Source organism: Rhinolophus hipposideros (genome assembly GCF_964194185.1).
Source record: "Rhinolophus hipposideros genome assembly, chromosome: 18".
Classification (NCBI taxonomy): domain Eukaryota; kingdom Metazoa; phylum Chordata; class Mammalia; order Chiroptera; family Rhinolophidae; genus Rhinolophus; species Rhinolophus hipposideros.
This window is the reverse complement of record NC_138064.1, coordinates 51641467-51654602: the sequence shown is the minus strand read 5'-3', so window position 1 is coordinate 51654602 and position 13136 is coordinate 51641467. Positions and strand designations below refer to the sequence as shown.

General features: G+C 45.2%; 1 protein-coding gene across 1 annotated transcript in view; it reads right to left on the bottom strand.

The window, feature by feature from the left end:
• NME8 (NME/NM23 family member 8) overlaps nucleotides 1–1286 on the bottom strand; it is a gene marked incomplete at both ends in the record, with an annotated part of 52449 nt that extends 51163 nt beyond the window's left edge. The window contains 3 exons of the mRNA XM_081079721.1: nucleotides 814–920; nucleotides 1119–1176; nucleotides 1254–1286. Coding sequence (XP_080935847.1) covers nucleotides 814–920; nucleotides 1119–1176; nucleotides 1254–1286 — 198 coding nt within the window. The remainder of the gene's footprint in view (nucleotides 1–813; nucleotides 921–1118; nucleotides 1177–1253) is intronic.
• Nucleotides 1287–13136: the final 11850 nt, after the last annotated feature.

The following is a 13136-nucleotide window of genomic DNA, read 5'->3' as shown; positions in this document are numbered from 1 at the left end:
GATAGTTCACTTTTTTTTCATACTAAGCCTTCAAAATCTAGTATGTATTTTACACTTAGAGTACATCTCAATTTGTGGGCTAAATTTTAATCATAACTAATTGATCTCTAACTTGAGTTCATAATATTTACAGTAAAAAAAGTAGATTCACATACCCAACTTTTCTCAAACAACTTTAAAAGATTTATAATAACTGAATTGAGAATGTTTTTAAATTTAAATTAATTAAAAATCAAAATTCAGTTCCTTAGTCATACCAGCCACATTTCAGTGCTCAAAACTTACTTGTACCTAGTGGCCGCCATATTGGATAACAAAGCTCTAACTAGTTGACAGCTTAATGTAGAAAAATTGAATAATCAATACAGTGGGGTCCAATGAGCTTGGCTGTAACATTTTAATCCCTGTCACATTTGTGTGGCAAATAAGTGAGGGAAATCACTACCACTGGAAAACTGGGTAAATGTCCAGAGTCCTTCTCAATACTCTCCAGTAAACAGTACTTCCAGCCCTTATTCTAAGAGACACACACTGACTATATTGTCAGGTGAAAAGAAATGTGTCAATAGATTCTATTGTTATACTTTTCTAACATTCACAACCATGGTCGATCAATTCAATGTAATAGGAACGGGATAAAAATCACAATCATTCGCAGACCCCGTAAAACTAAATATGTAGTAAAACTACCAAGTAAACATTGTCCACTTAGAAGAGTTGACAGGTTGTTTAAATTAAGACCATCCTTAAAGAGAATACTTCAACACTTAAAGCAACAAGAAAACAACAGTATAATAGAAATGAAATCCTTACTACAACAAAATGCAGAATTTCATCTTCATTCAGCTCATTTTTCAATTTTCTGAATAAAGTTTGCATGGCTTTGCATGGTCCACACCAGGCTTGGTAAACATCGATCACTAGAAGAAGATATTGTGAAAGAGCAGTGCCAAAGGTTCTAGAATAGCAGCTTGACCCAGTTCTGGGGCAGGGACAAGGGCAACGATATAGCAGGGTATTTATTATGCTGGAAGTAGGGAGCTGCGCTCTGCTTTGGGGTGCTATGAAGTGTCCTGGGCCAAACTGCAGCTGGCTGGACAACAGGGGAGCCGCAGTACCTGTTAGGCCTTTGTTCTGCAACATCTCATCCCACAGGCTTTGGTTATTGATGACAGCCTGAAAAAGGAAGGTGCTGTAAAAGCTGTTCAAATGCTGCTGCACCATGTAAAGAATTGTTGTTATGTCATGCCCACCTGTAACTGGATTTCTCGCTTTTTGCCTGCCATTTATTCACTATCACGTGAAAAAGGGAAGCAAAATAGAAAATATTTCAGAGGAAATTTCAATAATGTTTTTCTGTTTATGCATTCAAGCAGCACCTTAATGTACCGTAGAAATGTTCCTTCAGCAGTACTGGATTATGCACCATGCATGCCCTGTACTGGAGAGGCACCAATGTCACGAAGCGACTCTTCACGCGGGGCTCGGCTAAGTGCTTGCAGCCAAACTTCTTACTCTCCCAATAACCCTGAAGCAAAGTAAGAATATTAGGAGTTACAGTTTCTTAAAAATAGCCGTGATTGTTTTCTGGAGTATTATGGAGTGTGCTATTCGCGTCGCACACGTTAACTGCCTAGAACATGCTCACGGGTCTTTCTTGGGTCCCTCTCCAAGGAGATTTAATTTTTAAAACAAGACCGCGAGTGTGTTCTGCAGCACATCATAAATTTTCCACAGGTGTCAAATCAGTGAGGACCAAATGCCCCATTCCACAGCGTCAGGGACGTTGAAAGTGTGGCCTGCGTGTGTGACAGCGGACACTCCAGACACTCGTGTGAAACAAAGGAGTGACCGCGAACGACCAGGCAAGCAAAGCGTGGATTTTCCAACAAGCTACACAAAAGAGAGACGCCTCTCAACTAGACTGGGATCTTTAGAGACTCGGAGGAAACACCTCCCCAGGACCTAGCTCAGCCCTCCCGACGAGGCCTATGGCCTTCGTGTGTTGAGCCCCGCCAAGCCCGAGCACCTGGGCACCCGGCCGGCGGGCGTAGGGCGGCGGGACTCCGGCTGCCCTTTCTGCCGGCGCAGGTCACGCTGGGGTGCAGGGGACGGGGCCGTTACGGCCACCGCACGGGGAGGTGCCAACGTGTCCTGCCCCCTGGCGGCCGCGAGCCCAGCCCTCCCCACGTGGGGACCGCGCCCCCAGGCTCCCCGCCCCAGCGCGCAGGGCTGGCCGCGGTTACCACAGCGGTGACCAGAGCCGTCCGCTGGAAAACAGCCCCCTGCCCTGCGCTACGCCGAAGGGGCAAGGCAGCTCTGTTTCCCCTCCTGCCGCTGTCTCCTCCCTGTCGCAGTCCCCCAAGCCGCAGGTGGGCTCGCCGAGTGCCGATTTCATCCGCTCTCTCCCGGGCGGGACTCCTCCCAGGGCTCCTCAGGATTCGCAGCGTGACATGTGCACCCCACAGATGAGAGCCGGAGGCTCTCGGAAGGCCCTCCAACTTCTGCATGCCCCTTCCTTCCGTCCTTCCTTCCTTCCTTCCTTCCTTCCTTCCTTCCTTCCTTCCTTCCTTCCTCCCTTCCTCCCTCCCTCCCTCCCTCCCTCCCTCCCCCCCTCCCTCCCTCCCCCCCTCCCTCCCTCCCTTCCTTCCTTCCTTCCTTCCTTCCTTCCTTCTTACTTTCTTCTTTCCTTCCATCTTTCTTCCCTTCCTCCCTCCCTCCCTCCCTCCTTTCTTTTCCTTCCTTCTTTCCTCCTTCCCTCCCTCCCTCCCTCCAACCTTCCGTCCTTCTTTCTTCTCTTCCTTCCTTCTTTCCTTCCTTCCTCCTTCCCTCCCTCCCCTCCCTCCAACCTTCCGTCCTTCTTTCTTCTCTTCCTTCCTTCTTTCCTTCCTTCCTCCTTCCCTCCCTCCCTCCCCTCCCTCCAACCTTCCTTCTTTCCTTCCTTCCTTCTTTCCTTCCTTCCTTCCTTCCTTCCTTCCTTCCTTCCTTCCTTCCTTCCTATTTAGAAATAATTTTAGACTTAGAAAGAAGTTTCTGAAAATAGTACACAAGCTCTCCCATACACCCTTTCCCTTAACTTCCCTCAACGTTAGCGTCTTTCATAACCATAGTACAATTATCATGGCAACCAGGAAGCTAACCCTGATACCATACTTAACCACTCTGTAGACCTCATACAAATCTTTTCAGTTTCCAGTGAATGTCCTTTTTCTGGTCCACGATCCAATCCAGAGTCCCACATGGTATTTATGTAGTTTTCATGTCTGCCTAGACTCCCCCCATCTGGACTTTTCCTCTATTTTTTACAACCATGATGTGTATTTCTTTTGTCTTTTATTATGTCATTTGTAGAGTTCATACCAGTGGCATTTTTTAAAGTAACTTTTAAAACACAAACTTTTCTTGGGGTATGAATTCTGTCCTTTATACTTAACATCTTTTTTAGCTTGCTCTACTTTCTTTCTTTTATTCTTAAGATACTAGTTCACCCAATTTATTGAATCCACTGACTGTCCTTCCTGATGGTTCTTGTTCTGTTGGTGTTTGTAACTTTTGACTGTGAGCTAATCTTTAGCAGGGATTGCTTTTTGTGAGTCCCTGGAACAAGACTGTGGAAACAAATCTGCATGGTGATGTCCTACATGCCTTTGCTTGGCCCCACTGTCATTAGGGTACCAAACAAGGTGTATGTTAATTTCTCAGCTTAGATTTCCTCTTTTCAGTTAGACAGCTGAAAATCTAAATCCATATCTAAGGACAGCACCATTCTGGGACCTGAATTACTCACCAACGACTTTTTGTCCACATAGACTTCCTCCAGGTGGCAAGCATCTTTGTTCCTATCACTAAGTCAGTTGAGGGGGTGTAGAGACAATAAAGTTTGTCAGGCTTCCCCCCCAGCCATCTGGTGGCCCTGACCGGCAACTCGCCACTCCAATAAGATGGAATGTTGCACAGGCACCGTCCATCCTGAAGATGTTACTGTAACCATCCTTATGTAAGCACCTTGGCTGCGAGCCACCTTTGTCTTGGCAAGGTATGAAAAGGTCTGGCTATTTTATGAGACTGGCTGCTAAGACACGGGGGCGGCTACTGTGGGTGCTGAGAAAGGGGGCTGATGAGGAATGAGGCTGCTGCCACTGGCCGTGGGTTGTAACCTGAGAATGTCCAGCTGTGTTCAGCAGTGAGAAACCCCTGGCTGTGCCCAGAAAGCCTGTGAATAAAACATGTCAACTTTGCATTCGGCTCCATGTATCTTCTTCCAGCTGCTTAGAGTCCCCTTACCCCCGGGACGCTATCCACTCGGACGAGGAAATGTTTATAGTCCCATTTCAGAAATCAGATAAGCCATCTTTATTTCCAGCAGTATACAAGTAGTTGCAGCTAACTATAACATGGAAGTTAAATCCTTGATTCCCAACCCCGCAGTGTGTGGACACGGAGAGATGTCACAATCCCAACGCCACCTACGAAGTCTTGTTCTCCATTCCAATACTCCAATGAACCCTTTCTGGTTTAGTCATGCTCACCCCTAGGACCTCAACTTCCTGTTTTGCTTTTCTTTTCTAGATAGTTATTTCTTTTAGTTTTCAGCTAAATTAAAAATTGCTGAAATAAAAATATACGAGTTATTTTATTCACTGTTTCCACCTGTTTAGACCTAGACTGGGCATCTTCCTGCTGTAGCTTAGTCAAACATTTTGATTCAAATTAACCTGCTGACTTTTCATTTTAGCCATGCTTCCCCTCCCGATAACCACCCCACCTCTGAAAGCCATCTGATAAACATCTGGGGAACCTAAAGTTTCTTTTGGGCTCATGTTGACAACACAGGTGCCACAAACTTTTCTCTTTAGGAACCTCCTTCTCAATGCCAACTATTGGGTTTAACCCGAAGGTCAATGTACTGACAACGTAAGCTTGGGGAACAGCAGTTATAGGAAATATATGACACTCCTTTCAAAATACCAGGTGGCAAAGTACAGGCCTAATACGTGCCCTGCATAACGTCCTTGATAGGGTAAGCTTCTATTTCAGGTTAAAAATACTATTTAAAATTTGGATTTTGGAAAGTTTGTCAAATCAAAAGGTTTAGATCACAGATCATTGTGAAACAATACTTAATTATCCATTTAACCAAAGAGACAATAGATTTGAAAGACAAATACAGAAAGTCATGTAATTGTTAGTAAAATTTTAGCTCTGACTATTGAGACTGTTACCATAGGCAGAAAGAATAGGGCCACAGGGAAAGAGAAGGGAGGAAAGGAAGGAGGAAGTGCTGGAAAACAAAGGAGGGAGAAGATGAAATCATTCTTTAAAAAAGGTACCAGACAGGCCAGAACTAGATTTTGGTGACTCCAGATGCCATCTTGCCTCTCAAGGGGAACTTTAGCTAATTGTTATAGATTATAATACCATTAGCATTATGGGGAGGAAAAAAAATCTCCACCCCTTGTGTCACCATGACAGTTTTGACACAGACCAAATAAGGACAAGGGAATCCCACTTCCTGATGGGAAGGAGTAGTCGGCAAGGATCCACCTGGGGAATGCCCATAATGCCACCCCTGAATCTTGAATATGCCCTCATTCTAATAAAATTCTAAGCCTCTTTGTTTTGGGGGGCTGTTGTCGTTCTCTTGGCCTGCCCACTTCCACTGTTTTGGGAGTGTGCTCTCTTTCTGTCTTTCAATAGTCCTCTACTTGCTTGGCTTTGTTTGCTTGGCTTATTCGGTGTGTCCTTGAATTCCTTCCTGTGGCGATACAAGAACCCATTTTTCAGCAACAAGAAGATTCAGTCTTCTTAAGTAATCAAGGACTAATTAAGGCAACATAAAACCTACAAAATTATTTTTGATAAAACACAGAATCCTTGTTTTCTAGTCAGAAAACTTTCACAATGTCTTATCAGAAGCACACTACCAGTACAAGAAAACTTTGTCCTTTTAAAAGAGAGAAAGAGAACCGAACTCTCAATTTTGCATCAGCTTACTTTTGATATTTAAACTCATTTATTTAAATCTTATTAGCTTGACAAGACATAAAATTTCCTTTCTCAAGATTCCTTTTCATAAACCTTCTACAACTTTATTTTTTACAATTCAGATTTTGTCCTATTTGTCCTTTTTCACTTTGCCTCACTTTAGGGAACAATTACGTTCTTTTACTTCAACAAAATGTATTTCCATTTCATTCCTTATACTTTTTTTTTTTTTTTTTTTTTTTTTTTACTGAAAACTCGCATGTTAATCAGAATTCTTAACCCTTGGAAACCTTAACTTCTAGTTGAAACTAAAAGATAAGCAATAAGTATTTTTTTAGATTGGCAATTTATGATTTCATTTATTAACCTCTAGAAACATACATTCTTTTAATGGCAAATATACATCATAATTTTTGGAAACATATGTTTCCTCAATAAAGTACAACCACTATTTATTTAAATATCCAAATTTATATTTCAGTTTGTCTGAAATCAGAAACCAAAAGTAGGCAAACTTAGACTTATTTAGCAATTAATGTTTCAGTATTTTATCTTATTTGGAAATTGTATTGGCATAGAATTAACCCCTGGTGGTTCGCAGAACATGAAAGCATTCACAAGACTCTACAAAGTGGGAGAGCAAGTAAAGGTTTATTGAAAGTTTGGCAGAGAAAGAAGTAGAATTCTATTTGGAAGAAAAATACTGGCAAAGGGAGTTTAGCAAGGGCAAAGCCAGATAGGAACAGCTGTGGTGGGTTTCTGTTTAGCTCAAGTTTTATATTTTTCTAAGCGGGATGTAGGGTGATTGTCAGCTTGTAGGGGGGCTGCTGTTACAATTGTCTTCTCCTGGGAACTGTTCTGTTCCCATCTATGATGGATGTAAGGTGTTTGTCAGCCTGCAGGTGCAGTGCTAGCCTGAGGATTCAGAGTCAAGTGGTTAATTTTTAAGCTTCTTCCGACTAGCTCACAAGCCCGCTCCTGTTAACTCTTTACTTGTCTCATCAGAAATGATCCAGATAGTCAATAATTTTCATCATTAACTTTGTAAAACTCTAAGTTTTCAAGTTATCAAAAGATTTAAGGAAACTATTTTAAGTATATATAACATAATTATTGCTAAAAAGTTACATCTAAACGTCTATTTTACTTGTATCTATTTAGTTTATTAATGCTTAACAATTATGTTTAGATCACTCGTGTAAACTCCATGACACATCAAAGTCAATTATTATCCCAAGCTATTTTGTTTGCTGACAAATTTTGTATAATGTCCCGACCGGCAGGACAATGCAACGTGGGACGAGGGGAAGAAACCTGTTGAGGATGAAAAAAAAGGGGAGACAGGAGACGCGAAGAATGGAGGCAAGACAGGGATCTGATCAAGCCTCAAAATTTTATTACGATGGCGGGTTATATATATAGCTATGTCAGATGGGGGTGGGATATGCTATGTCATAGGGTGGCGAGGTACTTGTCGCGGGCTGATAGGCTAGGACAGGGCGATGCCATATGAGGTACAAGGAAATGGGCAGGCTCTGGGTTTGGCGCGCGCGGGCTCTGGGTTTGGCGCGCGCGGGCTTTTGGTTTTGTGACCAGGAAGTTCTGCCTAGGCAAGGCCTGGGGATTTCTATGGCTTCCGACATCTCCTCCCTTTTTGTTTGTTTTAAGGAGGTGGGCCTTGACCGAGTGAGGGAACAGAGGCCTGGTTCCTCCAACGAGCAGAGCTCGTTATTGGATGGTTTTGGGTATCTTTTGTGGAGGAGAGGTAGAGATTTTTTGATACCAACCTCTATGCAAACCAGGTATGTTCTCAGGAAAGTTAAAGGGAGCCGACCGTTGTGAGTCGAGCCCTTTCCTTGCAAATGCTTTGCTTTGCACTCACCTCGGTGCCCATACCCCTCCCCAACTCGTGGGGGGAGTAGACATACCCTTAGTATTATGCCGTCCCCGTGGGGAGGAAGCCAAGATAGCCTTCTTCGAGGCCGTCCCCTGTTGCTAGCCGCTGATAATGGATTTGGATTGGTTTGGCCAAAACAGCATCGATTTGGTTTTTAATGAGGTCAGTAATGCGCCTAAAAGCCCATGGCCCGAAGGCTATTAAGAGAAGGATGCATAGGAGGGGGCCAAGGGTGGGGAGCAGGTAGGGGAGAAGTCCGTTGAGACCCGTCCAGAGTGGGTTTTCGAAGAGTTCTTTGCGTCTTTTTACTAGGTCCTCTTGTAGTTTTTTGATCTTGTCTCGGACGATCCCGGACTTGTTAGCATAGAAGCAGCAGCGTTCCTGTAAAGCTAAGCAGATACCTCCCTGTTCTGCAGTGAGAAGATCTAGGCCTCGACGGTTTTGTAAGACTACTTCAGCTAAAGAGTCAATCTGATCTTGGAGATCATTGATGGTCCCAGAAAGTGTTTGGACATCATCTATCAGCTGGCGTGATAGTTTATTGTAGGACTGGACTGCAACACCTACTCCCGCGGTACCCGAGGCTATTCCAGCAGTAATTCCTAGCCCTACGAGTAAGGGAATGGCTGTAATAGCACGCTTGTGGCGCCCGGTGGCAAATTCTAGGCTGGGGAGAGGGACAGGTGTGTCTCCTGGGATAATAGAGATATCAGGGAGGAGACTAGCTGAGACACAAAGTCCAGTCCAGTTGGTGGGTAACGTGGTGTAAGCGAGGCTGTTCCCACATATGAAAACTTGTCCAGGGCTAGAACACAAGGTTCCGTTAACTTGAATGATGTCAGAACAGTTAGTAAAAGTGACAAACCCTAGATCTACATCAAAAGTGTTGTTTTGAAATCGTCCCTGATAGCAGGGGGAGGTATTAAATCCTACAGGTTGAACTCTAAGAGGAAGGGAGAGACGGGAACAGTTAGAGATTTGTGTGTTTACTGTGATATTGGAGGGGATTGCAGTAGGTATGGGAGTTCCCATAGTCATGCAAAGCCAGCAGTCCTGGGCAAGAGAAGGGTTGGAATGATTTAAGGCCCAGAAGGTGGATTCGAGAATGTTGTTGGTTTGTGTGTCTAAATCCATATCCCGGGATTTTGGGAGAGCCAAGGGGTGGTAAGTTAAAGGGGGGAATAGGTGGTGGAGTATTTTTTGAATGTGCTCAGTGACAAGAGTCTCTTTTAATATGTCATTTGGCCCTCCGCCATCTGAAATGTGGACAGGCATTTTAGTTGGCCAACAGACTTTATTTCCAATTGTACCACTGCAGCCCGCCTGACTATATTTGTTATTGTCAGAGAGGGAGGTGGAGTCCCAATCGCCTCCGAATGTGGCGGACCTACGTCTCAATAACATGGCTGTGAGATAAGTTTGGTTGTCTGAGCCAGTACAAATTTGGGTGGTTATGGACTGATTATGTAGCTCAAATCCCAGATAGTAGTAGGGGTCTTTGAGCTGGATCTTATTGGGGGCAAGTTGGAGTCCATAAGTGGTAAGATTGTGAGTTAAGTGTTGGCAGCATTGGAGTACCTCTGTGGTGGTCTTTCCTGCTAGAAGGATATCGTCCATATAATGAATAATATAAATAGTGGGCCATTGTGTTCTAACAGGATCCACAGCTTGTGCCACAAATTTTTGGCATAGGGTGGGACTATTGGCCATGCCTTGTGGGAGGACTTTCCACTGAAAGCGCTGCATAGGACCCTTGAAGTTGGTTACAGGCAGGCTAAATGCGAAACGCTCTCTGTCCAGGGGGTGTAAAGGAATGGTAAAGAAACAATCTTTAAGGTCTATAATAATCTTGTGATAGTTAGCTGGGATAGCTGTCGGGGAAGGGAGGCCTGGTTGGAGGGCTCCCATGGAGAACATGGTTTTATTAATTTCTCTGAGATCCTGAAGGAGGCGCCAAGACCCAGACTTCTTTTTAATAACAAAAATGGGTGTATTCCATGGCGAAGTAGTTGGTTCTATATGTCCTGCCGCTAATTGTTCCTGCACTAACCGAGAAGCTGCGGACAACTTTTCCTCAGGTAGTGGCCATTGGTCCACCCAAACGGGGGAATTATCTTTCCATTTTATCTTCTCCGCATGGGGTGCAGGAGGATCAATGGCCGCTAGGAAAAATCCTGACTGCCTAATCCTTGTCGGTTAGGGTTGGGCTTTATAGAGAGGGGATTTTTTATCCCTTGACCAGCTTTTCCCAGTCCCTGTCCAGGGAGATAGCCTTGGTTAAGCATCTGTTGAGTAACTATTTCGTTGGGGCTGCACATGATAAGTTTGAGTTGTGATAGGATATCACGGCCCCACAGATTAATGGGAATTCCAGAAATAATATATGGCTGGACCTTACCAGTATTGCCCTCTTCGTCTTCCCATGAGAGTATTTTAGAGCTTTGTCTGGGATTGGCTGATTGTCCTATGCCCTGTAGATGGGTATATGAGGCTTTAGAGGGCCATGTTGAAGGCCAGTATCTATCTGAGATGACTGTTGCGTCCGCTCCCGTGTCTATTAAACCTTGAAATTTTTTTCCATCTAAGTACAGGGTTAAAAGTGGCCTCTCTAAAGTGACCTGTTGTATCCAATAGGCATCTGAGGAGCCGAAGGCGGACTCCCGTCTCTTTGGTGTCAGATATTGTTTATTAGAGGTGTCTAATGGGAGAAGCACAAGCTGTGCTATCCTTTGGCCTTTTACTATGGATACAGGGCCCAGAGGGGCCGAGGCTAAGAGTTGTATGAGTCCTGTATAATCATTATCTATGACTCCTGGGATTATATTCAGGCCAGCGAGGGAAGAGCTGCCCCGTCCCAATATAAGTCCAAATGTTTCCGGGGGCATAGGTCCCGTCGTGGTGGTGGGAACGAGTTGGACCCCTTGGTCTGGGGTTAGTATCGAGTCGGCGGCGGCACAGAGGTCCAGTCCTGCGCTTCCGGGGGTAGCCCGGTGGAGGGAACCGACACTTGAGCTGGGAGGATCTGAGGACTTGGTTGTTGGGGAACAAACCTGACAGCCCCTAGGTTGTGTCCCGATGGAGGGGCCAGGGGCTGGCCCCGACTGGGGTTTCCCGGTTTCCTGGAAAGGGGGATACCTTCAATATCTGTTTTAGAATAACAATCAGAGGCCCAATGTTTGCCCCGTCGACATCTTGGGCACACGGTGGAAGGCATTGGTCTGGAGGGTGTCGGTGGGGGCTGTGATGAATTTTGGGGTTGTGGACCTCTATTTTTTATTGGGCAATCTCGACTAAAGTGTCCAGGTTGTTTACAGGAGAAACATAACCTAGATTGTTGATTAGGAGGCTTGTTTGAGGCAAAGTCTCGGAGGGCGGCTCCGATAGCGAGTCCCAAGGTATGGGAGGCTCCAACCCCTGAGCATAGTTTAATGTAGTCAGCAAGGTTGCCTCCACGGTGGGGGCGAATGGTTGCCTGGCAAGTGGGGTTAGCATTTTCATAGGCTAAATGTTTAACAAAGGCGCTGTCGTTCTCGCCTTCTCCGACCAACCGTTCGGCGGCGTCGGTGAGTCTGCTGATAAACTCACAATATGGCTCCTCGGGGCCCTGACGAATCTTTGCCAGGGAGGTGGTAGCGGAGCCTCTTGGAGGTAGGCGGCGCCACGCCTTGAGACCAGCGTTCTGAATTTGAGCTAACAGCCCCGGGGGAAAAGTTGCCTGGATTTCATTGGTATGATAGGGTTTTTCTCCTAGTAATTTATCCCGAGTCCATGATCTTGTTGTTCTATTTTCACTATTGCGCTGTGCTATCTCTCGGCAGTTTTCTTTAAACTCTGTGTGCCAGAGGACGTGGTCCCCCCCAGAAAGGGTGGCACGAGCTAATTTAAACCAATCATTGGGTGTGAGCCAACGGTCACTGAGACCTTCAAGAATTGCCAAGGTGTAGGGCGCTGTCGGGCCATAAGAGCTTACTGCGCCTTTTAAATCTTTAATATGTTTGATGCCTAGCCGGTGATATTTTTGGCCAGTGGGATCATTGGAGTTGGGAGTGTTATCTTCTGGGTCTTCTGTGTCAGAGGCCTCATCGGCCGAGGGGGGATTATGAGAGTCGGGGGGTTCATTGTCAGTCTCTTCCATTGTATCCTCTTGAGAGGGTGGGCCACGGTTTTGGCTGCGGGTAACTGGAAAGGTCATTAGGGTCTTTTTATTAAGTATTGGGCCTTTTTGAGGTTTTTCAGGGTTTTGGTTAGGCATTAAGGTTTTAAGTTCTTTTTCAAGGGCATGCAGCTCCTTTAGGAGTTGCATATGTTCGCGTTTTTGTTGGAGTGTCTCTCTAAGAGAAGAAATTTCTTGGGTTAAAGATATTTTTGCCTGCCTAATGGGATCGGTTAAGGATGGGGTGTTTTGAACTAGGATGTCTTGAGGGAATAGGGGTGGGTTTGGGTTTAAGACTGGGTTATAGAATGTTGGGAGTTCCTGAGGGGGGACATAAGGGGGAGGGGTATGTATTTTTTGTGAAGGGGCGCGCAAGGTTGGCGCGGCGAGGCCCCAGGGATCTTCTTTTTTATTATAGCGGGCAGCTTGTTCCTCTAAATCTATCTGGTCTCTTGGGGAGAGCTGGTCCTGATTATTAAAGGCCAAAAGGGAAGGGTAGATTTTAGGGGGGTCTTTTAATGGGTGATTCTCTAAGGCAGAGGCTTCCTGATTATCAGCTTGTTTTTTAGGTTCCTCTGGCATGTCTATTGAAACAGATTGGCAGACAGAAGGGGGGCGGGAACTCTCTTTTAGGACTGTTTCCCCTGTCTGTAAGATCTCTCTAACATCTGGGTCTGAGGAATGTATTTTTAGGATATCATTAATCAGATTCCAATATGAGAATGCCGATACAGGGACCTTGTTGGGTCCAAAAACCCGATAGTAATCATTAAAACAGTCTCCAACTCTCTTCCAATATTTTTGATCAATCGTTCCTTCTTGGGGGAACCAGGGGCAGATATCAGAGACAAAACTGAAAAACTCACGTAAATCTTTTTTTCTAGCCTTAACTCTCCGCATCTTGAGAGATTCCTTAATACCCTTAAGGAAGAGTTCATGTGAACTCAACTCCTGTCCCATGTCAATCACCTACTCACCAATCTCTCGTCCTTCGCTGGGCGGCTACTCCAACGTCGGGCAAACTTGGAGTCTTTTCTTACGGGTGAATACCTCGTGAACTCCAAACGAGCCTTTTTACTGCCGAGGGGGCTGTCGAGTCTT